General features: G+C 40.3%; 1 protein-coding gene across 1 annotated transcript in view; it reads left to right on the top strand.

Moving 5' to 3' along the window:
• The window catches only part of WFS1 (wolframin ER transmembrane glycoprotein), a 35,904-nt gene extending 22,364 nt beyond the window's left edge, over positions 1-13,540 (top strand). Inside the window, exons 4-8 of the mRNA XM_080588973.1 lie at positions 2,032-2,176; positions 2,978-3,148; positions 3,775-3,855; positions 9,031-9,176; positions 10,861-13,540. Coding sequence (XP_080445099.1) covers positions 2,032-2,176; positions 2,978-3,148; positions 3,775-3,855; positions 9,031-9,176; positions 10,861-12,669 — 2,352 coding nt within the window. The 3' untranslated portion in view covers positions 12,670-13,540. The remainder of the gene's footprint in view (positions 1-2,031; positions 2,177-2,977; positions 3,149-3,774; positions 3,856-9,030; positions 9,177-10,860) is intronic.
• The last annotated feature ends 11,984 nt before the right edge of the window (positions 13,541-25,524 follow it).

Genomic DNA, 25,524 nt, shown 5'->3' on the forward strand with positions numbered 1-25,524 from the left:
TTTATCACCTAAGCAGTCTGAGGCTAATACTTTTCCCTGTCGGTTCTTCATCATTTGATTGCCACATGCCAGAGCTGTGCGGCCATCCTCGGGTGGTTCCACGTAGAAGCTTTGCTATGGAAGTGAAAAGCAGCTGCTGCATGGGGCTTGTTTAGAAGTCAACCTTTCAGCAGTATTTCACGGAAAGGCTAGATGTTTGTTATGGGACGTGGAGGTGTGGTTTTGCTACTAAAACATTCAAAAATGCACAAAAGCTTGTCATTTTGTAATCAAAATGAAGGGCAAATATTTTCTGCTTGATCAGATTTTGGGAGGGGTATCTGTGGTTTGTTTTTTTTTGAGGGGGGCTAAATAATTACATCTTGATGCTGAACTTCAAATCAACAACAAAACTATAGGAAAAAAAATCTATCATAAAACCACAGTATTATGCTTTTTCCTTTCCCTTTTTCCTTTCTGCTTCTTTATGTTGCAATACAAGTTTTTATGACTGAGAGATCTTCATAACTTGAAGGGGTTGCATCAAGTGCTGCTACTCTTGAAGCTTTGCTCAAAATTTCAATGGCTATAAATATAAACACACTCAAGAAACAACTTCTTGTCAGAGGATGTTATTTACCATGCAGCTTATTTCAGGAAGCAATTGCTTGAACAAATAGCTGCAGTTGGGTGATAATTTATCAGGCAATTGCACTATCAAGGTTGAAATCTTAAAAATCATGTCTCAAATACTCTTCTTGGTCTGCCACTATACGTGTGCAGCGCTTGTTGAACTCTGGCATGTATTCATAAAAAGTGTTCTGTCTTTTGTATATCTTAGTATTGGATAGCTTTGCTGCATATACTGTGGGTTTAATCATTCTGGGGTCTACCCAAAAACTAAGTAGAAGCTGTTTGAGCACCCACTTTGGTGTTGGAACCCAGTTGCAAGGCTGAAGGCTTAATCTTTAATGGTTAAGAAAACAATAATTTGGTGAGATCAATGTGTTCTATCTGTATGTAATAACTCTATATTATTAATCTTTCAAAGGTATTTCTGTAGTCACCTTTATTGGTAATATCAAAAACAAAGTTTCAGAGAAACTGTCAAACAGTTGTTTTGTTTTGTTTTTGCAGCAGATACTACCGTGGGTTTATGGAGCAGTACTCTATTTCCAGTTACATTCTTGGTGTAATTAATACAATACGTTAGAGAGAGGAGTGCAGTGAACTAAGCGAAAACATTCCCAGATTCTCTGGACATACAAATAAAATGTCCAGTAGTTTTGTCTAATTTCTGCCACTTAACACTTTGGGGTATGATAATCAGGAGTGTTTTGTGCTACTGCATGAGTGTGTTTACGTTACCATATATTGCAATTTTATAGCAGGAATGAAGGTGGTGTCTTACTTTTAAAACTGATATAGGCAATTGTTCCATAATTTCTGTAATCCGAAATGGTAGGGATTTTACAGGCTATATCACTTAAATTGCTTAATGCTTAAGCAATATTAGTTTTATTCCATTCGCTAATTAATCACGAGTTTGCTTTGACCTTCAGTGGCTAAACTGCTATAAGTCCGGCATTTCCTTCCTGAGCCTTCCTTCCATCTCAAGGCCCTCTGCCAATTTACTTCGTTTGAATTTCTGAATGTTACTGGCACCAGTAATTACACTTAATTATTGTATTTTTTAAGTAATGTTAACAACATTGTCTGACCATTTTTATAGAAAGAAAACAATCCAAGAAAAGACCGCTGTTAATACCGTGTGTAATACCAGAAGCTCTACCTGATCCTTCTAGGTTCCCAAAGACCAGCGGCAACTAATTCATTGACGTAGTCAAATGTACTGCGATTCCTTCTTACTTCCACTTCTGGAAAGCGATTTTTCTCTGCAGAATATCAACTTACAGCTATGTTCTTCAGTGCTGGGAGCAAATGTTTTGACCTTTTGTTCAAGAGAATTTTTTCTAGCAGAGGGAGGAGGGAGACAGAGGCTAGAGTGTATTTCAGGTTAACCGAAGGAATTCTGTTTGCCACTTGTTCTAGGTGGGAAAACACTTCTTGAGATTAGCGGAAGAGGAGGATGAAGAACTTAACAATTGTAGTGCGGTTGACTGGTTCATCCTTGCTGCTAAGCAGGGTCGAAGAGAGGCCGTCAAATTGTTACGTAGATGCCTAGCAGACAGAAGAGGTATGGGATCTCTGAGACTTTTTGCTTGCGCTTTCTCCTTTGTCTGAAATAATGCTCACTACGTTTCAATACTGAAAAGAGGGGTTAAAATATGGTGGGAATGTTCATGGAAAAATTATGTGAGTAGTTCCTGACAGCACATTCAAGTAGGTAATTTTAAATGCTTTTATGAGCTGAGATTTGTTTTGTATTAATTGTTTGCTTGAATTCCTTCATGGGATTCATGCTCAGACTTTCTCTCCCCACCTTTCATTGAATCTTCTTTTACTTGACTGTGAAGATCATATGTAACCATACGCCACCTACACGTCTGCTGTTGTTTCATTCTTTTGCCCCTTTCCAACCTCTCTCCTAATTGGACTTTTTCACTGTCTTCTCCCACTTCAAGATTCACACCTTCCTTCATGCTGCTTCCCACGCTTGGAATGGGGCTCCTCTTGTCTGCCAACTATCTGAACTCGTATTTAAAAAATAAATAAATGATAATCTTTCTGCTTTTAATGTCAACCATAGATATCTGCACCATCTTTTGACTTATCTGTTGTGCTTCAAAAATTGAAAAAGACAAAAGGATAATGCATGTCATGCACAGTTTTTGAAGTATGGTTTATACTTAATGTAATTTGATTTTGGTAAGCAATGGGCACAGAAGTGCATTGAGTAACTTACTTTTAAGGGGTCAAGAAGTGAATGAAACTTCAAAAGTTTCAGACTAAACTGAGAAAAATAAATTGTGGGCAAATCTGTCATTTCAGCATGGGTGTGGGATAATAGTATCTAATATATTTTTCTTTTATTGAGGCATCACTTCTGAGAATGAGCAAGAAGTGAAAAAATTATCATCAGAGACTGACTTGGAGAGAGCTGTGAGAAAAGCTGCCTTAGTCATGTATTGGAAATTAAATCCAAAAAAGAAGAAGCAATTAGCAGTTTCTGAACTGCTGGAAAATGTTGGGCAAGTTGACAATGAAGGTTTGTTTCTGAACCAATTGATGGTATTGATGAAATATAAGCTTTCAGGCTAGAAACCTAGAGAGTTTTACTTCTGTCTCATGCCTGATTTATAAATGTATGATTTAGTTGAGAGAAAGTAACTGTCCTAATGACTAACTATTTTAATAAACGTGTTCTCTGGACCGGTGAAGTTATTTCCTAAAGGCCTGCCAACTCTTGTTGTAGGTTGTGATTTGATTAAGCCCTTATACAAGTGACAAAATATTAAAGATACCTTCATTCTCAGCACTGTTGTTGGAAGATAGATGTTTTATGATGTTGCTGTGTTTAACTTTTTTCTTTAACAATCAACCTTATATTTTGCCAGATATTTCAATTTGCAAATTCAGTATTTAAGACATCTGTCTCATTCGGCCATTCTGACAATATGTTACCTGCCAATGATCTTCCCTTTTTTCAGTATAGTAATATGGATATAAAAAGCTATATAGCCACTTTCTGCATGTGTATATATACATTTGTCTTGTGCTAAGTTTGACGAAATACTATTCTCCAGATATTGCAGCTTTAACAACCTTCTGGTTTTTGTTTGATCACTTTAATTGGCTGCTTTGACTTTCCATGAACTTCTGTTATTGAACCAGGTGGTGAGAAGCAACCCGGCCCAGTCCCAAAGTCAGTGCAGAAGCAGAGGAGGATGCTGGAGCGATTAGTGAGCAGTGAATGTGAGTGCATTATGCTTCTTTCAATCTTTGACTGTAGTTTAGTTTCTGTTTAGTTTTGCTAAGCAATTCTGTGCTGCCAGAGTAAGGCTGTATAGCAAGTTTGGGTTGCTGTAAACTGATGGTGTCTATTCAGTATGTGTGCAAGGTAAATGTAACTGATCTGCATGTGAAGTTGTAGATGTTACCATTCTCATCAACTTGTCAGTGATTAGTATGCTAAAAGGTGTTTGCATGTAACTTGTCATCTTTATGTTCTTCCTATTCGAGCACTTAAAAGGCTATTCAATGCTAAATAAATAAATTGCACTCTCAGTATTTTTTTACTTATGAATTGCAGTAAGCTTTCTGATTACAATAAGGGAATGAATTATGCAGTCTTTAAATGTGGACAGATCCCTCATTCTGTTTGCCTTGCTTCTGTTTGCCTTTCCCTCATAAATAATGCTTCTGTTTTTGTATATGTTAAAGAATTTATATGAGAAAGATGTACCAAGATACTCCTTTCATAACTTAAATAGAGAGGAGCAGCTCAGTTCACGTAGTGGGGAGATCTAAACCACTCAATGCACATGGTTCAGCCTCATGTAGTCAAATATGAATTTTGTAGGGTTGGGAGGGCTGGACTTTGAATCAAGTTCTCTCTAGCCCCACGTACCTAAGAAATGCAGCCATGCTCCTGGGCCTTCAGGAGGAAAGTCAAATCATTAGTGGTCCTACTGCATATTTTCTGCATATTTGCACTTGTTGGATGGGGAAGGAACCCCTGGATATAAAACTCACTCTCCCCAATGAGTGAGAATGCAACTGAGAGTTCTGTTGTTTGTCATAGTAGCACAGAAAACAGAATGAACAGATTTAACAGAATGAACAGATTTTAACAAACTTACAAGTCTGATCCCAGTCATGAATAGCCTAAAAGATAGGGGTGACAGGTTGGGCCTATAACAGGTTCTTAACATTGGGATTTTTTATAGGTGGTGTAGTAGAAAAGGTCAGAAGAAGAATCCCATCAGAAGCTGATAAAAAAGAGCTTTACATAGATTCACTTGCAGTACGAGAGTAGATGTGCAATATGGAAAAAAAAAAAAAAAGAACATCAAAACCAAATTAAAAGAACAGGAAAGACTCTGTCTCCACTTTGCCCAAAGTATTAAAATGCTTAGCAGAAAATTGAGGACTGGCAAAAGAGGAGTGGCAAATAAAATTAAGGATGTGTTCAATATGAATGTTTTGTGGTTTTCAGTCCTGAAGGAGATGAGTTAAGTTTTTAAGGATTCCATGAAGAAACCAGATGATTGTGGTTATGCATCTTCTTCTAGGGCATTATCACTGGTGTCAAAGGAGATTGGACTTTGTGGAGCATTGCTCTGGCTTACTCTGAATTTCTGTGCTAATAGTATGCTTGTGCTGCTAATACTTAGATGCGTTGATTACTTTTATAACTAAAAAAAAGAAAATTGGAAAACAGGTTAAAATTAAAGAAGGCTTTAAATTAAGAATATGTTTTACAAACAGTGCAGCATATGTACTTTTCAAATTATGTTATCTAGCAAGGTTTAATTAATCGCTTGTCATGAAAATCTCATTTCCTTGAAATGCATTAGTTTATACAAAATCTAGATCAATTCTTGAAAAACTCTGTTAAATGTCCCACATCATATAACTAATATATCTGTAGCTTAGAATACATGCAACTAAGGTGTCATACGTGGATTGGTGAGGCAAACCTGGGTTTTGTGCATTTAAACCTCTTGAAAGATTAAATTTACATTTCACCAGCTCAGTTTGGCCTTTACCTTCAAGGATCGTGTTCATTACACAGGTGACTTCAGAATCAAGTTATGCAACTGGCACTCCAAAGAACAGAGTATTTCAGATTTGTTAATTTTAATAGAAGTAAAAGTGGAGGAGGGACACGTGCCTGTGTATATAAATCAGGGAGTCATGACAGGGAGAAATAGTATTTTGAAGACCAAACTTCTAGTCCTATCAAAATTTCCATGAGAGTAGGGCAGATGTTCCTGTAACTAATTTGCCACTTTTGGAAAGCTCTAAATAGGATAAGGATAAAATTGCGGTGTTTCACTGTCTGGTCATCGTATTGTAAAGCAGATGTATGTGAGTTCATTGGAGTTGCATCGCATAGGTGTTCACTGGATGACACTGGTGCTCTTTCCATTCCTTAGCTGAAAGGATACCTGCTGATAGAGCATGAGTGCAAAGCAAGTCACTTGTTCTGGATTCTTCAGTAATTCAAAGTTTCAGAAAAGGAACTAGCTCCCCCCCCCCCTCCCCCCCGCCTTTTTTAAGGCTTAAATGGCAGATAAAATAACAGGAGAGTAAATGAACCTACACGTAAGCGTAGGCAGAAATTGATGTGCATATTTTTCTTTTCCTATGGCGGATGGGGGAGGCAGGGAAATTTGTCATAACCAAATTGAAGAAAAAAAAATCTATGAATAATAAAGTAGAATCTACAACATACGCTTTTTATATCAATTTGAGAGACACTTGGGTGACAAAATACTAATAACATTTAAAAACGAAAAGTTTTCATCAAACACTTAAAGTAGGAGTTAAGCTGTTACCTTCTCCTCTAGAGAGCTTTTATCTTTTCATGGATGAGCAAGACAGCTGTTACTATCCTGCATTTACTTCTCTGATCCGCAGAGTTTCTGCATTTCTCTTGCCAGCAGGAAATTTTTCCTTCAGTTTTAATACATTGCCAATGCTTGGAAGATAATTTTTAAGCCAGTAGCTTGTTTCCAGATACCTGATCTGGGGTATGCTTAATGAAGGCATAAATAGAATATTAAAGCTGATGTTTGTCAATGGACAGTCGTTGCATGCTTGAGAATATACATGCCATTACACTTTGCAGGCCATCTATACCCAGTAAATTAATAACTCTTTCCTTCTCAGGATACCCCATGAACCTGTAGGAGTGCCTTTAAGGAACTTTTGTGAGGTTCTAGTCATGTCTGCTTGCTGATTCCACACCAGAAAGACCATCTTACTTCTATATATCTTGTCCAAAGACAACAATAAATGTAGATAGCCTGTTTGGTATTGGGCCTGACCTGGAGCCCACCAAGGACAAGTGAGGAGCCTCCCTGATCTCTGTGTGCCAGTGATGCAGCCCTACAGCTGGTGAATGAAAAAGAATAGCTAGCAGAAAACTAAACTGCTTCTTGGGAGGCAGGTATGGTATGTGCTATGTGGTATTTTTCAGGGCATACAGGTTCATACAATGGCAAAATAAAAAATTTAAAAATAAAAGCAAAAGAAAACGTCCAAGTTGTGGGACTGAAGGAAAAGATAAATCGTACGTTGCCATTTTTCCATTGAACTCCTTTAACACACCTCTTCCTGTAGCAGGTATCTTTACACAAATGCCTTTTGTTCTGTATCTACAGGTTTTTATAAAATATTTGTATCTTTTTAATATTAAATGGCTTCCATAAATACCGTGTTTTTGTAAAAGTTGAAGAAAAACAGACTCAAACCCACTAATCCTCTGGTGTTAAACTTAGTGAATCAATTCAGTTTTCTGTCTCTTTAAAATCTTAAACTAGTATTAAGCAAGCCAGCTTTGGTATCTTTTTATCAGCTGACTAGCTAAACTGACTGTGTAGGAGGTGTGTTACAGATCTTTGTCATTCAAAAGTCTTTCATATCTACAGCAGTGTCATTTGCTTTAGCGTATGGAAAAAGTTGCTGTTAATTATCCTACTTTACAAACGACATCAAGCTTGTCTACCATAGAAACTGGCTAATCCATGCTAATTCAAGGCACTGGCTATGAAGCGAGTTGGAAGCAGTGTATAAATCATCTTGCAGCATCCCTAGAGATCTCTGAAGTAATCTCTTGCTTCCCTTCTACTCACAGGAGTGGGTAAGGATTTCCAGAGCTGCTGGCCGCCAGTGTTTGTGTCCTCGTGCTCCTGATACTGCACAACAGTGTCACTGCTCCCTGACCTTCCCCTTGTAGTGAGAGCTCAGGGAACAGCAATGTAATGATGTTGCAAAACTTGATAATTTTAAATTGATGTGTTTGTTACAGATTACTATCTCAGTTTCCTTCTGAACTTCCAGAGAAAGCATCTTACTTGATTTTAGCTTACTCTATTCTGAAACTCGAGACGTTTGTCTGAGGGCCTCTAGCAAAAGCCTTCATTGTGTTGTGTGTTGCCACTGAATTGCAACCGTATTATCAAGTTGGTGACAAAATGTTAGTGGAAAAGATGCATCATACCAGTAAATAAATCATGCTTCTTATTCAGATACTTTACAAATAGGCAGTGATAGAATTTTGTCTCTGTGTACAACAGAGCAAAGTGTATTTTGTGGCTGGGTATTTTAAATCACAGTTAATATAGTTTGAGGTAGGACTTTTGTATAGACAAAGCATATTAAATTAATACACTAAATTAACTTATAGTCCTGTAGTTATAAATAATTGAACATTTCCCATGATCACATCTGTCTGTAAGGTATGAAATTGGAAAAATGTCTATTAAACACCTAATCAGAGTCAGTTTTCAGTTAATAGTGTACAGATAAATCGTTATAAATCAGTACTGTTTCTGTGCAATTATTTCTTTTTGGTGTAGATGTTAGTTAAAGATTTCTCGCAAAGTTACCAGAGCTATGATAACTTGTGACTAAAACTGTGTAACCTAATCCAGCAGTCTATTTTCCTTGGAATACTTGCAGATAAGCTACAGTCACTCACTTTGTTTTCCTACTTATGAGTAAAATAAAATTACCTACTGGTCTGACAAGATTTAGAGTAGTCATATTGCTGGCAAAAGCAGCTGGTTGTTTTTAGCACAGATCTTGGAGCAAGTTGCTAGGGAAGCCTGTGTTATCAGTAGTTCAGTTCTTGAAGCTCAGAGTAGAACTTTAATAACAGGGAAGAAAATATCAGGCCCCCCAGGGACGTAGTCACGGCACCGAGCCTGTTGGAGTTTAAGAAGCGTTTGGACTGTGCTCTTAGTCATATGGTCTGAATTTTTGGGTAGACCTGTGTGGTGCCAGGGGTTGGACTCGATCCTTGTGGGTCCCTTCCAACTCGGGATATTCTATGATTCTAAAATTAATATTCCAACACACATAATCAGGACAATGTTGTAGGGATACTGCTTATCTAAAAGTCTGTATTTTGTCTCTTAGCTAAAAAATTTATTGCTTTGGATGACTTTGTGGAGATTACCAAGAAATATGCAAAGGGAATCATCCCATCTAACCTGATTATGCAGGAAGAGGAAGATGATGAACTGGCAGGGAAGACTCCTGAAGAGTTACCCCTGCGACTGAAGGTAAAAAGACAATAATGAACAGGTTATTTTGAAGAACTCTTAACTTGCATATTTCAGACAGAGGTGACTTGCACTCGACTCTCAAAGCTGATGTTTAGTCTCAGTAAAACAGTATGAGAATTATTGTTACAATTTGGTTTTGAACTTTACTTCGTATGTGTTTATAGCTTCATATATACGAGGAATATATTTAAGAGAGAGGAGTAATGGTTTTCCTTGCAAGGGGACAATCTAACTTCATTAGATCTCAATGAGGATTCAAATGGCCCTATCATAACAGCCACATTTTTATTACAGTTATTTTTATATACTTCAAATCTTCCTTACATAAACAGGAACAAGAAGGTGGGAAAAATTATCCATAACCTTGAAGTATAAAAAGGTTGTATTATGAAGGAATTCAAGAATGATGAAACTTGCTGTCAGTGGCTTTCTATACTGATAATTCTCTAGGTGTAGTGAAAGGAGAAGGGAAAATTAAGGAGCACGCATTCAGTACCAGTGTAAATTTCAAGTGAGGAAGCGGGTTTTTGACTACTGACTTGAGTTTGTTGTCATTGTTGTCATTTCATTGTCCGTTATCATATGGTAGGGTTTTTTGACTTTCTATGGTTTTGTTTGTTTTTTAAAAAGGGATGGGGGGGTGTCTTTTTTTCCAATATTTTGAATAACTATTATTCTGAAAGAGATGCATTTATAAAGAACAACACAGATACTTTTGCTAGTAAACAGGCTTATGCCAAAGTCATTGTGTTTGTTACCCCGCTTCATCACAATGCATAGATCTTCACTGAAGCATTCTTGGACTTTCCACTGCTGTAAATAATATAAAAGCATAAGTTCTGGGACAACATTAAAAATTGACTTTTTACGGGGGAGGGTTTGCTTGCAGTATCTAACATGCAGATGGTAATATTTGAATAACTGTTTGGGAAAAAAAAAAAAAAGATCCTGTAACTTTTTGTTGTTCAGAGGTTAAGTGTGTGGTTGCCAGAGGATTTGATCCAGCATTTCTTCTGTTGTCATATGACTGAATTGGGAAATGCCACAAGATAGATTTTTAAGACCATGTACAGTTACTCTTATGAGGTTAAAAGAACAGCTGTAATTACTACATATGAATACACACATGCATGTAAATATAAAGGTATTTCTGCTGTTTACAAAACAGACTTTGACAGCTGCATCCATAGGTACTTGGGAAGGATTTTTTCTTAAACCACAGCTGTAAAGACTTTCTGTAAGTCCTTTTCATTAGAACCTATAACATAATCCCTGCAGAACAGTGGTAGAGTTAAATGCTTTAAAGCTACAGTACTCACGCCTCAAGTAATGATTTAAGATTAACTACATGGCTGCAGTTCTGTATTATCTTCGGTAAGATGTTAACGGAGCAGAGTATTTGACAAGGAAGCCATTTAATTATGTGTCAAAGGTAATGAAATTCATCTTTCCTGAAATCAAAATAGCCTCTGTGCTTCACCTGACTGAATTAATCAAAACAGATCTAATAATATCAGACAAAGTAATCTCAGTTTATTGGCAACATTCTTTTCAAATAAATATCTTTTCATGTCAACTAAGGTTAGACAATTTACTGCTACTGCTTCAGCTATGATCATCTGTGATGTACAGATACAAAACTGCTCATAAATAAAATGCTTCTCTCTCCCTCTCTTTCCAGGTTGTAAAATACCCACTTCATGCCATTATGGAAATTAAAGAATATCTGATAGATATGGCATCAAAGGCAGGAATGCACTGGTTGTCTACCATTATTCCAACACACCATATCAATGCTCTCATCTTCTTCTTCATCATCAGTAATCTGACAATTGATTTTTTTGCCTTCATTATTCCATTAGTCATATTCTATTTGTCCTTCATTTCTATGGTTATTTGCACACTGAAAGTTTTTCAGGACAGTAAGGCCTGGGAAAACTTCCGCACTTTGACTGACTTACTCCTTCGTTTTGAACCAAACCTAGATGTTGAGCAAGCTGAAGTGAACTTTGGATGGAATCACTTAGAGCCATACATTTATTTTTTACTCTCTGTATTCTTTGTAATTTTTTCCTTCCCTATAGCAAGCAAAGACTGTATACCATGCTCAGAGTTAGCTACCATCTCCGTTTTCTTCACAGTGACAAGTTACATGAGTTTAAGCACATGTGCAGAACCTTACACACGAAGAGCATTAATGACCGAGATAGCAACTGGTTGCTTATCCCTATTGCAGGTATTACCTGGGAATTTTGGCTTCTTGAAATTCTTAGGTAAAACTTTCTTCACTGTTCCTGTAGGCCATTTCTTTGTGATAAATGTAAGTATCCCATGCCTTTTGTTCTTGTATTTGTTCTATCTTTTCTTTAGAATGGCACAACTACGGAATTTTAAAGGCACCTACTGTTACCTGGTCCCATATCTAGTCTGCTTTATGTGGTGTGAACTCTCTGTGGTCATTCTGCAGGAGTCCTCTGGCATTGGGCTCATTCGTGCATCAATTGGTTATTTTCTGTTTCTCTTTGCACTCCCAGTGCTAGGCGTAGGCATTGCACTGATGTGTCTTGTTCATTTCATTAAGTGGTTTGTGTCTCTGGAGCTCGTGAAAATCGTAGTGACTCTAGTTTTGTGTGCTGTTCCTCTGCTCTTCCGATGGTGGACGAAAGTCAACTTCTCTGTAGTTGAAATGGTTAAATCCCTTACTCGAAGCTCGATTGTGAAACTCATTTTGGTGTGGATTACAGCTGTAGTGTTGTTTTGTTGGTTCTATGTGTATCGATCAGAGGGAATGAAAGTTTACAACTCCACATTGACATGGAATCAGTATGCTTTCCTCTGTGGACCCCGATCGTGGAAGGAGACTAACATGGCACGTACTCAGATTTTATGTAGTCACCTGGAAGGACACAGAGTGACGTGGACTGGGCGGTTCAAGTATGTGCGTGTTACAGAAATTGACAATAGTGCAGAGTCTGCAATAAATATGCTTCCACTTTTTATCGGTGATTGGATGAGATGCTTGTATGGTGAAACGTACCCTCTCTGTGACCCCAAAAATGTCACTTTGGAGGAGGAAGAATTGTGTCGTCTCAAGTATTTGACAAAGCATAACTGCCACATGAAAATGTTTGATCGGTACAAATTTGAAATAACTGTGGGTATGCCTTTCAGCAGCAAAAACGGAACCAAGTCAGTAGAGGAAGATGACATAACCAAAGATATTGTGCTGAAGGCAAGCAATGAGTTTAAGAAAGTGTTGTTGAATTTGAGGCAGGGAAGTATAATTGAATTCAGCACAATTCTGGAAGGTCGTCTTGGCAGTAAATGGCCTGTCTTTGAACTGAAAGCAATCACTTGCTTGAATTGCATGTCTAAACTCCTACCTGCAGGGAGGCATGTGAAAATAGAGCATGACTGGAGGAGCACAGTGCATAAAGCCATTAAATTTGCTTTTGATTTTTTCTTCTTCCCATTCCTGTCAGCTGCATAATGAGGTCATATTGGTTCGGTGGTATCTTCAATGTATGGTGCATTTATACTACCAAAGGTTTGGCTTAAAAAGGAAAAAAACAAAAAAAAACCACCCTGCTGTAGCAATGCTCAAAATGTATGTTAATGTAGAGCATTGGTTGAGGTTTGTAAGTGTATACACTGTATCCTGACTTTAAAACCCCATATGACCGAAGTGATGTTATACTAGTTTAATATTGTAAATGAATGCAGGGGATTGCTGCTGACTAATTGCATGGAGACTATTTTGTCCAAAATGAACATGCTGTTTGCCTGTGGTACGACACTAGATACATTTACTTGCTCGATGTTATAAGCACTTTACTGTTTAAATATTCACAACATGCCCATATGTATTTTCACAGGCATGAGTTAGAATAGGTAGCTGACAACAGCTTATGTTGCATATATTGCTTGTATTTATTTGGTGTATTCCAGAAAAAGGTGATCATATAATCAGTACCTGGTGGTGTTATGTACAGAGCTCATTGTTTCACTATTTGTCCAGAAGATAATGATTTTAAGTGTTTTTTTGAAAAGCACACCATTTCACACCTCAGCAAGGCTGTAAAAAATAAAAAAGGAAAAAAAATCTCTCAAGCTTTTATTTTGCATTAAATATTCTGTACAAAACACAGTATTTGTTCTAATTGGTTATGATCACTACATGTATGACACTAAGGTATAATCCATGCTGGCATGTGAATGTCAAACACCAGATAATAAGATTGTGATGGTACAGACAAGCCAAAGCAACTGAAAACAGTATGTAAAAGTCTACAGTGGAAACTGAAAAGAACGTCTGTTTAATGATTTGTATTGTGCAAATAAATACAAAAGATAAACTTGAATTAAATGAGTAGAACATTTGTTCATTATGCTTTGACACTTTGAGCAGTTGTTCACGTTGCACTGATAATTGTGTTTTCCAGTGAAAGCTGTTTGTTTAGGATGAAAATTTTCTTGCATGAGATACCTGAAGTTGTACTTCACATTATTTCAAGCTAGCAGTCAAATGTGAGTACATTAGGCCAAGTTTTTATAGCTATGAAATCTTAAATATACTGTGTGCCTCTGCTTTCGTTGTGACTTACTACTTTCTGAACCACTGGATGTGTGTGTAGCACATGCATCATATTATTTCCTCGACTACTTTCACTGATCCTGCATTCATATTGTTTTTGCCTTGGCATGCCAGTCATCAACTTGAGGTGTATGGGGGAAGCATTGTCAGTGAAAATTGATAGAGAAGGGGAAACCTGGAAAAAAATTAAGCATTTGGCTGTGCTCCAACTGTCAAGCACCATCTTGAACATCACACTTTAGGCTGCAGCTGGGAAGAAGAACCCAAAAGCACCTATAGCCACGCTGCCAGATTCCCAGGCAATTAGCTGAGCCTGATGTTGCAGACCTGGTCATGTCTGAGCCGATCAGAAAATCGGAAGTGGAATTATGTCTTCAGGATACTTTTAATTTTGAAAACTATCAGCCATTTCTTCTTCCTACCTGGGGAAAATAAATAGTGTAAGGTTTACCTGCAGGTAAATGCAAATTTTGATATAGATTGGCTTATTTCCAGCCAAAAAGAGACCAGCTAAGCTAAACTTTGCCTTTTCTCCTCCTTTTTTTTCTAGAAAATCTGTAGGCTCCTTTTGAAGATCTAAATGCTCTTCCTGGTTCTGAAATTTAGGTTCTAAAGATGCATTTTTCCTTAGATATACATAATTTTGAAACTTCTATTCACATGTTTGTCAGGAGGAAAAAAAAACAGTCTTGGTATTCAGAACTAGCATTAATTTTTTAAAAAAAGCTTTTACTCCTTGCATAAAGATGTCAATGTACTAACTTTGGTGCATTGTGAAGAAGTTATTACATGTCACAAAAAGGGAAAATTTGACTGAAGTCAGATGGAAAGGGTTGCAAGACAAAAGCATTAATCCAGGTACCTCTGTTCCCATATATAACATTGTTATGAGGCTTAACTCCAACAACTTTGAAAACTGTAGTTTATGACTTTCTCAGAAAATTATTAGGTGATACTGGCTTATAGTTGTAAGGGAAAAATAGCTCACCTGCTCAGTACTGGCAGGTTAGATGATGAGCTAGATTTCTGAAACTGCTATCTGCACACAACTCCTCTAATCTTTGCATGTCTGTCTTTATGCTTCAGCCCAGGGCAAACAGCCGAGTTGGACTTTGAATCCTTGTGAGAACAGGGAGCTGAGAAGTGCCCCCCTAGTGCTCTCAGTGCCTGTGTCAGCTTCCACACTGTAGAGAGGAAAGAAAACAATCCTGACCAACTCACTGTAGGAACCATAACAGCAGAGAACCTCTGACACAAGACTACAATATGGTAGGAAGGAAATGAGTGTTTTGTTGTCATTACTTACACAGTCACTTTGCCCTCCAAAACACCACTGCCTCATTCAGTGCTGCTTAGAGGGAAATTTGGGGGGTTGTCATGAAGCAAACTGCTGGCTGGAGGCTGTTACCTTCTTCAGGGGTCAATAGGGAAACCTTGTGATGCTCTTAAAAACTAGTTAGGCGAAGACCTCCAAGTCTGAGAGGAATTAATAGGGAAAGCACAGAGGGGCACAGCCCTGTTTGATGGAGACAGTTCAATTTTTTAATGGAAAAAGAGGGTACATTAACAGTAACATGATGGATAGATACTCCATTTTCTTGTCTGTATAGTGTTCAGCGTACTGAAACCTTTCGCAAATATTTCTAAATTATAGCTGATGAAATCACTAATTCTTACGAAGTGTGATTGCAATCCCAAGCAAAGTGTTTTTGCAAAGGGTGTTTCCAACTACCTCAAATCTTGCAGGCAAGCAGAGCACAAAATAACTTTGTTCTACTGCTGTGTGCCACATCTTTATATTCCAAAACAGTTCATCTTCCTGAACTGCAAAGGAGAGAGACAGAACGTGGCAGCTGCTGTTAATTATTCAATTCTACATTTATTATTTTCTTATTTAATTTTGAAGACATAATGAATTATAAACAGTTCCAAAGATAGGTGCCCTTTTTCTAGGCTGATAATTCAATCTTTTGAATTAGTATTAATTAACTGAGGAGGAGGAGGAAGATATTACATGGCTATTGACACATCTAAATTAGGTTCAGCTGTTCTGTAAGCTCAGCTTTAGCATTTAGAATATACAAAATTAAAGTAAATATTCATTATTTGAATTCCATCCTCTAACATGTAAAAGTACTGCTTGTTCTCAAACTGGCACATTCTTCTATAAGCACAGAAGAACAATTCAGCACATATAGAAATTCTGAATAACTTAAGAGCCCACTCTGTAATGACTAACAGCATCTTGCTTTAGGCAGGAATGCAAGGAGTTTATACTTTGCATTTTGCCCAGTGCTTCTGGAAAAAGAAATGAGTAGATATGTAGGAATTACATGTTTTGTTTTTTTATTTCCCAGAACAAACTGGTCTTCTCAAGTGTCATAAAATTGCTGTTATTAATTACAGATTTGCTTGCAATTTTTCATAATACATGGTAATAAGGATGTTACCTTAGGGGTAGCACCGTGCTTCCTTACAAAGTTGAGCATGAGCCTTTGACATAAAGTGATATGCCACCTTCCAGAGCACTCCAATGTCCATCTGTCTCTTGGCTTCTCTATTTCCACTGAAAAAGGCAAAATGAATTTCACAATTATGAATATATTCTTAACACTAGCCAGATGCATTGCAGCCTTTCAGTGCAAGGGTTATGGTCAGTATCAAATGAAGGGGACTGTCCTTCACTGGGGGCTGTGCTGCCATCTCAGCTTTACACCTGCAATTGTTTGAACAGCAGAGAGTTATGACAGAAGAACAGCCATTTAATGATTAAGTTAAGCAAATACTAATCCATGCAGCAAAAGTTAGTTGGAACTCACCAAAATATGAAGAGATAATATAGCTGCTCTAACAGCTAACACATACGTGCAAATGTCATTTAAATGCATATAGGGATGGCTAGAAACCAAACAAACAGCTTTTGGTTATATGCCTTAAAATGGTTCCTTTGCTTTCCTTCCTTTACTCAAAAGCTGTAATTAGCTTTTGTTCTGGGAAAAAAAATAAAAATAAAAGGTCATTAGCATCCTGCAACTTCCTCTTGTAAGTTATAATCCAAAGTGCAAAAGATGAGATTCACCCTCCGATTAAGGAAGGACATTCTGCACTGGGAAAACTTGCATTTTCATCTTCTCCAATCAAATGAAACTTTTCTTTAGGTTGTGAAGCCAGACATGAACATGGACAAACTACTTTCACCCTTCCTTTACAAAATATTTTACATTGGTATAGAAGCCAGCATACAGAATAGAATCTTCCCACTGCCAGCTACAGCAAACAGCTTCTGTAAGACTGCAGCTTCACAATTCACTCCTCAGCATTCGTCTGACAATTTTTCATGTAACTTTGTGCAATAAGTGATGTGATCTATGGCACATTCTTAATTGAGGACTGAGTTTCTTAGAGTCTTTCCTCTGAGGGGCTGAAACTGATGGTGAGGCCACCAGTTTCTTTGCAATTCTATGGAAAAGAATGTGTGTAATCACACTTCCCAAAACACAGCAGAAAACAAATAGCAGGAGGTTACTGATAGTCAGCATTTTAGTCAAGAAGCAGGTGCACGTCCAGCACGTGAGTAAGGTGGGGCATGTCTGTAGTCAGTACATACATAGTTGTTGCACCAGAGCCATCTGACACTTTAGTATGCCCACATCTTATAAAACATGTCCTTAGGGTTTTCCTATCAAAGCATTATATCCTCAGGACTAGATGTTGGCAGTCCATCCCCAACCTCTTTTCTCTGGTAAGCTTTCTTAGCCTTAACTCCCCTCTTCTTGTTTCCCAGATGGCCTGTGGGTTGGAACATGAATTCCTCCTTAACTGTCTCGCTTTGCAACAAGGAAAACAAAGCAGTGAAGTTCTGATGTTTTCCAGTGCCTTCTCACTACTCCTCCAGAACAACAAGCAAGTTTTCCCACAATTGACTGCAAACAGAAGGTCACTAGATTCAAACACACACAAAATTAAGATGTTCTCCCAAGGCAGTGAGATACTAACAATTCAAGCACAACCTTGCAGCCCAGACATTCATAGCCTGATCTAGGTTGGTGGGTGTAGTCCCAGAGACTGATGGCACTACCTGTTTGAAGATGGCTCACTAGGCTTCATGTGAGCCTCAGCAGAAGCAATCCCCCTGCAGTGGATCTGTCCAGATTGTCTGCCCCCAACAGAATTACAGCCTGCTGCATCCTCCTCCCTTCCACAGATTCACCACTACAGAGAGAAAAAAGAGACAGCTTTATAAGGTTTGTGTGGGGAGATAGATTTAACAAGTGAGGCTGAGTACAATTAGTTACCTCTCACACCTGCCACCACTACTACAATCAGACCAGGACAAAATCAGCCTACTCCAGGGCTGTGCTGTCTCTGTTACCCTGGGTCAGCACTGGCAGAAGCTGCCTGCTGAGAGGTGACGCGTCTTTTATTGATGGCACCGTGCAGATGGGATTGCTGCTGTGAAGGTTGAGTCTCTTTTCTGCCACAAAACGTTTCCCTTGCACTCTCCGTAGCTCAGTGTGAAGCACAGGAATGCCACTCTACTGCTGATGGCACAACCGCTGCATTTCCAGTTAAGTTCCTTTGGTGTTGCCGATGCATCTGACTTTATTCCTGCTCTTATGACAGCTGGAATTTCTCTTAACCCTTTTCCTGAATCTTTCAATTAGATGCCAGTGTGCATTTTAAGAAAACAAGTGAAGTTTTAAGCGAAAAAGGGCAAGTGCTCTTTATGGACTAGAACCCAACAGACACTAAGTTTGATTTTTAAATCCCTTCATTTTGTAGTTTTCATTTCATTAGTTCTAAGGCTGGATTAGTCAGGGTTAGCGACATCTGCATCAGCTTTATGGAGACGTCAGTGAGTGATGAACAAAGGTAATTAACAATTCACATTTCCATTCTCAATTACTGGCAGATATTTAGTTCTCATGTACGATTTGACGTAGGATGCCAAAAACATCATGGTACAAGTCATTACCCAAGTGTTGATGAGTTATACTTTTGCAATGTGTGTTCTTTAAAAAGTCAGAAAATACGGTCTTGGGGAGTCTAGTTAATGTGCTCATTGAGGGGTGCTGCCTGTGAATTATATATGTTTCATTAATGTCCAGAAAGAGCAGATTTGTGTCTGGAGCCTCTGTGCACTTGTTTTCCTTTTCTGTTCAATAATTCTTGCAAGAAAGTGGTACTTTTCTGTTTTTTTAAAGGGTACCTGCCCTTTTTCTAGCAAGCACATGAGCCGTGTGGTTTTAATTTTGTGCCATCAGATGGCACTCCAGGTTCACTTTGCATTTTCTCTCCCTCTCCTGCTGTCTCCAGAGGGCACCGGCAGTGAACAAAAGAATCAGGTTCTGGTTTTACTCCATTTCAGGGAGGAAATGCAACTAGAAAATATTTTGTGAAAAAATAGATAACTATTTGCAGACCCAGTTTAAAGCCCTCTCCCCCACAAACAGTAACTAGCACAGTCATGACTGCAGTGTTTCTACAACCCGAGACCATAATAATGGAAAAAATAACCTTGTGATAATATACTGTGTAACGATAAACTAAGAGAATATGAAACAGTGCGTGGCAATCTTCTGAAATGCACTTTCTGGCTACTTTGTTCTTTAGCAGCTTTTTGAGGAGGTTCCTTTTTCTAACATCTTTTGTCACAGATCTTGAAGTGTTAATCTGCATTGTCTGCTTCTGCTGTCATTTGCATGGTGACAACGGGCAGCCCTGATGTCCATTCTGGTGGAAACTGTCTCCTCCACTGCTTTCATGGGTTAGATGCAAAACAAACAAACAAAACGGGGCTTATCACAGCTTAAATCTTCTTATAATCTTTTTATTAACCTCCTATTACCTGTCTGATAAGAAAGAGAGAAAATCTGCCACAGAGTTTAATTATAACTTATGTAGAAGACATGTTGTTTTAAGGGAAATTCTGGCTGCAACTCTTGCTTTAGATGTTCATGCACTAGAAATCTGTGCATGGATTCGGGGAAAGCAGAAAGGTTGGGTCAAGATCACGCACCAGGTAAAAGCTGATAAAAGAAATCCTGAAAGACAGAATTTACATACTTTGTAAATGAGAGATGATAACAGGTGGGGGCTGTTGTTGTTTTGTTTTGTGTTTCAGCAGGTTGTTACAGAGTTTTTGTTCCAGTTTTGAAGACGGCAGGATTTTTCTGTACTAATAGCAGGTTTGGCATCGGAAAGGGCCTTGCAAATGTTGCAGTTAACCATGGGAGATGGCAGGAGCTGTATCATGCTAAATTAGAAAGGGCTTGAACCAAGCCCACAGACCCCCTAACACCTCAGAAATCAGTGCGCATTGAAACCCTAGCTTAGCTCTGAGTGACCTGTCTTTATCTCAAATAATTTCTTCACTTTGAAGAGTGAGGCATTTCAACAAAGCATCTCTTCTCTAGTTCCCCCTCCTGTCCCTCCCTCCCTATTCAGCGCTGGTGACAGCCGAGATGTTTCCACGACAACAATGCATTCTGTTGCCTCAGGTGACAAACTAGAACTTCAGCAAGTAATCACTGAGAATAGCTTCAAACAATTAATTAGGTAATGGAAATGTTATTTCAATAGGGCTTAGGTGCTTTGGCAGTCTGCTTGAACAGATTGAATTCTGATCAGGAATCTGTCCGCAAGCAAAGCTGAAAGCACCACCCAAAGGTCAGGGTGGACGTCAGTGTCTGAGTACCCTAACAGGCCTCTAGTTTTAAAAAGAACATCAAAAAAATCAATCAAAAATCCAGGTGTGTTCCTTGAGGATGCCATACAAAGGAAATTTAGTTCATTTTGGTGCTAAATTTTGTTGAAAGCACATCCTGGCACGAAGTACATTTAAGGAATTTGTTAACCTTTCACAGTCACCAAATCCAGTTAGAGGCCAGAGCCCTGTTCGTGCAGCGTGCCCCCGCACCAGCATGAGAGACGGATGATGATTCCAGCAAATGGTTTAGCAATAAATGGATTTTTCAGTCTTCTCTGTACAGAAGATGCTTTCCCAGAGTTATAAATGGATGATTCATAAATCTCTCCTAATGCTGCTTCTAGTAACAGTTCAATTGATCTTTAATCGTTATTTAAAAAGTGGGTCTCCATGGGAATGTTTCAATCCTGTTTCCTGAAGTTTCTCTAGCCCAGGGTAGCTCTTCTGTCTTGCAGCTTGGAGATAAAATAGTCTTTAAGCACAAATAAATCCACTGAGTACATGTGTGTGCCAGTTCTCATACAGCCCTGGTACTCTTTGGTAATGGTAGTTGTCCTGGCAGAATTTCTTTTTTGCTTTATTTTTGCTTTCATTATTACATTCAGTTTCTCCAGAATAGTGCATCCGTGAGGGAAGAGCAAGAAGGACAATGGCTGCCGCCTTTCCCAGCCCCGTGGAAGCCCGTGGGTTTTGTACACACCGGCTTTGCAATGCCAGGTGTGCTTCCAAGACTGGTCAGGGATTACGACCTGCCTTTCTGTGCAGAGAAATTGTAATCTGTAGGTGAGGAACTCTGCACCACTCTTACTGTTTTTCTCAAGCAGCTGCTTTTTGGGGGGCTAGGCATTTTGTTTCCAAAAAATAAAGGTGCCCTAGTACCTCTCTTCGGAGTACGCTGGGTTCATCTCGCTGTTGCAGTGTGTCCCTGCACAACAAGGACCACACAGTTCAAAATAAGGAATATGGAATGGAATGGGCACTAAAAGCCAGCGATAATTATTTTACAGGAAGCTTTTGAGGCAGAAAGTGGTGATTCATCCAAATGAAGTTTTGCAGAGCCCCTACTGCTTTTCTTATAACTTTGTCAGTTCAGGAATGAAATTCAGGCGTGTTGCAGGCGTAGCCAGAAAAATCTGCCAGCAGTGGTGTTTGGGGTGTTCACATAAAGCATGGGGAGGCCAGGCTCTGTTTGTAGCCTGACCCACATGGTATGGAAGAAGAGAACTGAGGGGAAGATGCCTGTTTCTGAAGAGTGATAAATAGGGTATTGCCCTGAAAGGGAAGATAACAGCTGTCATTCCCATGTTTAAGCTGGACAAACCACAGAAGAGAGTCTGCATCACATCACCTCATGTGATCTCATTATTTCATATTGGGGAAAATTTCTTAACTGGAAGGTTTGTGAGGCATTGGAACAGGCTGCCCAGGGAAGTGGCTGGGTCACCATCCCTGGAGGCGTTCACAGGACGTGTAGATGTGGTGCTCAGGGACATGGCTTAGTGGTAGATGTGGCAGTGCTGGCTTAGTGGTTGGACTTGATGATCTTGGAGGTCTTTTCCAGCCTCCGTGATCCTCTGTAGGCTGATCACAGCCACGTGCCTATTTCAGTGAGTTTTCGTGGTGGGAGTTCTCTGTTCCCTCCTGGAAACTGTTCAAAACCTTGCTTTGGCTCCTCTGAGACCAATGCACAAAACCTCAGGGTTTCTCTGCAAAAAGCAGCCCTTTCTCCATTCTTCCTTCTGCAGGAGAGCCAATGACTTGGCCGTGGGCCATCTCTCCTCCTGACTTGCCTGTGCGGGGAAGGAAAAAGGCTCGGGTCACGTTGGCACATGGGTGTACGTGCGGCAGCCGCGTCCCTCCTGACGAAGGCTGGAGAGGCCTCGTGCGTTGTGCGTGCCCCTGCCTCTGCGCGGTGCACTCTTTAACTGAAAACTTAAACGGCTCACCTGCTTTCCTAAGGCATCGCTGGTTGCTAAGATACAACCTCTGCGATCCTGTAAATCTTCCACTTGAAGCTGCTCTGTGTTGGCAAACGGGCCTTTCCTCTGCGGCTGCTCGGCAGACGGGGAGACCGCGGTGGTTGGTCCTGGGGTGGGACTCGGTGCGGCCTCCGTGAGGCCCAAGGCTCAACGGGGAGCATGCAAAGCCATGGGAGGAGGGGGTGGAAAGGAAGGCAGCGCAGGGAGAACGAGCAGGGAGGCAGCAAAATGGGGTCGGATACCTCAGGGACAGGCAGCATCTTTCTGTACCCCGCTCTTCAATAGCCTCAGGCTGCAGTTACAGCAGGAGCTGCCTCCTCTGCCTCCTGTAATGACAGACAGATCCGGGGACAGCCTGGGTTTGGGACTGGTCACACTGGGCAGGCTTTGCTTAGGGATAAGCTGTGCCAGCAGAGATTTCTTGCGGCTCTGCCAAGTGATGAGGAGACATCAGATTGAAAGGTAGCCCTGGATTCCTGGAAGCTCACGAGCAAGCTTGCAGTGACAGCCCCAGATAGCCAAACATTTCAAAAAGAAGCCTAGCTGAGCCCTACTTGTTTGCAAAATGTGTGGAGGAAGGTGGGGTAAAACAGTACAGCTTAGCTTGCGTTCTGCTGTTAAGTAAGCCTTTAGCTGTTTAAGGTTGCAGAGAGTATTTTAATGCTGTTGACGGTGCAATTGCTGCAGCACCATCTCTCCGGGTTTGCAGAGGCCTGGATCAATAGCTGTGAGAAATGGAGACTGCAGCCCTTCGTCTCCGGGAGGTGTGAGCAGAGATGTCAGAGGGCGATAACTGAAACAGCGACGTTCTCCTCCCCGCCTCTTCCCCGAGCCAACCCGAGGTGTGCGTACGCTTACGGTGAGTGCTCTCCTGCCTCGCACAGCCCGCAGTGCAAGCATTGCTTGTATCCGAGGGAAACCTCTGCTTCCTTCCACGTCTTCCCGCTAACTGAGAAGGAGCTCAGCCCAGTGTAATCCGCAGGGACGTTTGGCTGGGTTCAAGCCTCGCCAAGGAAAAATTAAAAAGATGTAGCCTGCCAAGGCTGCTGGAATATTGGCGTAAGTTCTTGACAGGGGGATCCCACTCTGGAGTCAGCGTTTATAGGTAGAGCAGGGAAGGATACCACCCCCTCTACCCCCAGTCTGACACCCTAATTCCAGTCTGAATTACTTACCTATCATTTACAATTAACATTTCCCAGGATTTGTTCCTCCAATTGGAGAAACGGTGAGAAAGCCACTGACCCTCAGAAGGAGGCTACAGTATTTTGTTATTCTGGGGTTCTCCCTGCTAAGGACTCTTGCTGGGGCACTCTCAGTTTGTTACCTGCTGAAGAATTTGGTCCTGTAGTTGAAGTTAGAGCTGCTGAGCTATCTTGGGTCAGCATGCCCATGCTACTAGTATGACTAGTGCTACCCTGCATCCTTTAGCAGTCACTACAGTAGGTTTTATTCTTTTTAGCAGCCATGTTATACAAAGTATATATATATATAGTCACCGTGATCATTAAAATAATTGTCTGATGGAATTGTTCGTTTAAGTATCTTGTCCTACTCATTGACTGTCTCCGCTTAGCAAATGGCAAGACAAGTAATTATCTGTACCCTGACGGGCTGATCTGTATTCAGGGGAGCTTTTAGAGCTGAGGGAGCTCAGGAGTTTGCTCTGTCAGGTGCTTCACATGAAATGCTTCGCGTCTCAGGCTTGACTTAGGCTCTAGAAGTGCCTAAAGAGTTGTGCTCACTTTCATGTCAGTAGAAGTTTGATCCTAGTCCAACTTCAGAGAGAAGGAAAAAAAAAATCGCTGCTAATAAAAGCTTTCACTCTGAAAGCAAACCTTTCCAGCATGCGTGTCAAGCTGTCATGTACCGAACATCCAGACTGTTTCATGGCTTCACAAAACCAAAGAAACATACCCTGTCCCAAGCGTCTTATAAAATTAGGGCCAATTTTTTGAATCTCTACCCACTCTAGTAATCCTGTTGCCGTTTGAGGTTCTGCCACACGGGCAAGATAAGTGAATTCATGCTCTAATTTTAGACTTAATGCAATTTGCTGAGAAGACAGCAAATGGAAAAGGATTACTACTGGGAGTGGGAGCAAATTGATGGTAATAATGTTACTGAAAACTGGACGTAGAAGGTGAACAATCCTTATACTTCCCCTCTCACCAGGGATTGAAAACTACAGCCTTGGCAGGAACCAAAGGACGTAAGGCTGCCTGAGAGCAAGACAACTTGCTGGCTGCACATGGGGGAAGCAGGTGGCTCTGCCAGCATTTCCCCACACCCCCACTCCACGCAGCGCGAGATTGCCGTATGCGGCTACTAAATCTGCTGGTGACAATTTTGAGAGCAGGAGAGCTAGCCATCTGGCTCCTGCTTGTCCTGGGCATTTAGGGATGAAAAAGGAAACTGGAAAGGTAAATAGTGAATTGCTTCATGTGTTGATTTTCAGCCGAGATTTCTCTCTGCAGTGCCTAGACATATTTGTCCATCTAAGTGAGTGGGATTGACTGTGTCTTCCCAGAAAGGGGAGAAGGGGGTGGAATTAGCGTGTGAGCTCTGGGAGAGCTGTGCAAAGCAATACTCTGCCTAATCTAACAGCTGAGGCGATGTATTCTGGTCCGCATCCAGAAAAAGGACTTAACCTTTCAGGTTGTAACTCACGCGTGCCGATGCCCAGGAGGCATCTCCAACCCCGCGGCTCCGTGAAGAACACGCAGGCAGGGTGAGAGATTCAAAAGAAAGGCCCAAGGTCTGGGGCAAGCATCACAGTTGCCAGGGGAGGCTCGGGCATCGATCTGGGCTGGAAGTGAGTCCTTTCTTAGCATTAAGTGTGTGCCAAACCAGCTTGCTGAGGTTCGGCCCCTCTCCCAGGTAGAGGGCAAAAAGAGAGAGGTGGTGACAAGGAGGATGCTCCTCGGCTGCTCCTCAGGTTCTTCACCTGGGCCAGTGTCGATCTTACCCTGATCCCTAACTTACCTTACCTGCTTACCCCTAACTCTTCCTCCTTTGTAAAAGGAGCTAAACAACCCTCTCATGTCTAGCTTAAAAATATGC

Source organism: Anser brachyrhynchus (genome assembly GCF_964034855.1).
Source record: "Anser brachyrhynchus genome assembly, chromosome: 4".
In the NCBI taxonomy this organism is placed as follows: Eukaryota; Metazoa; Chordata; class Aves; order Anseriformes; family Anatidae; genus Anser; species Anser brachyrhynchus.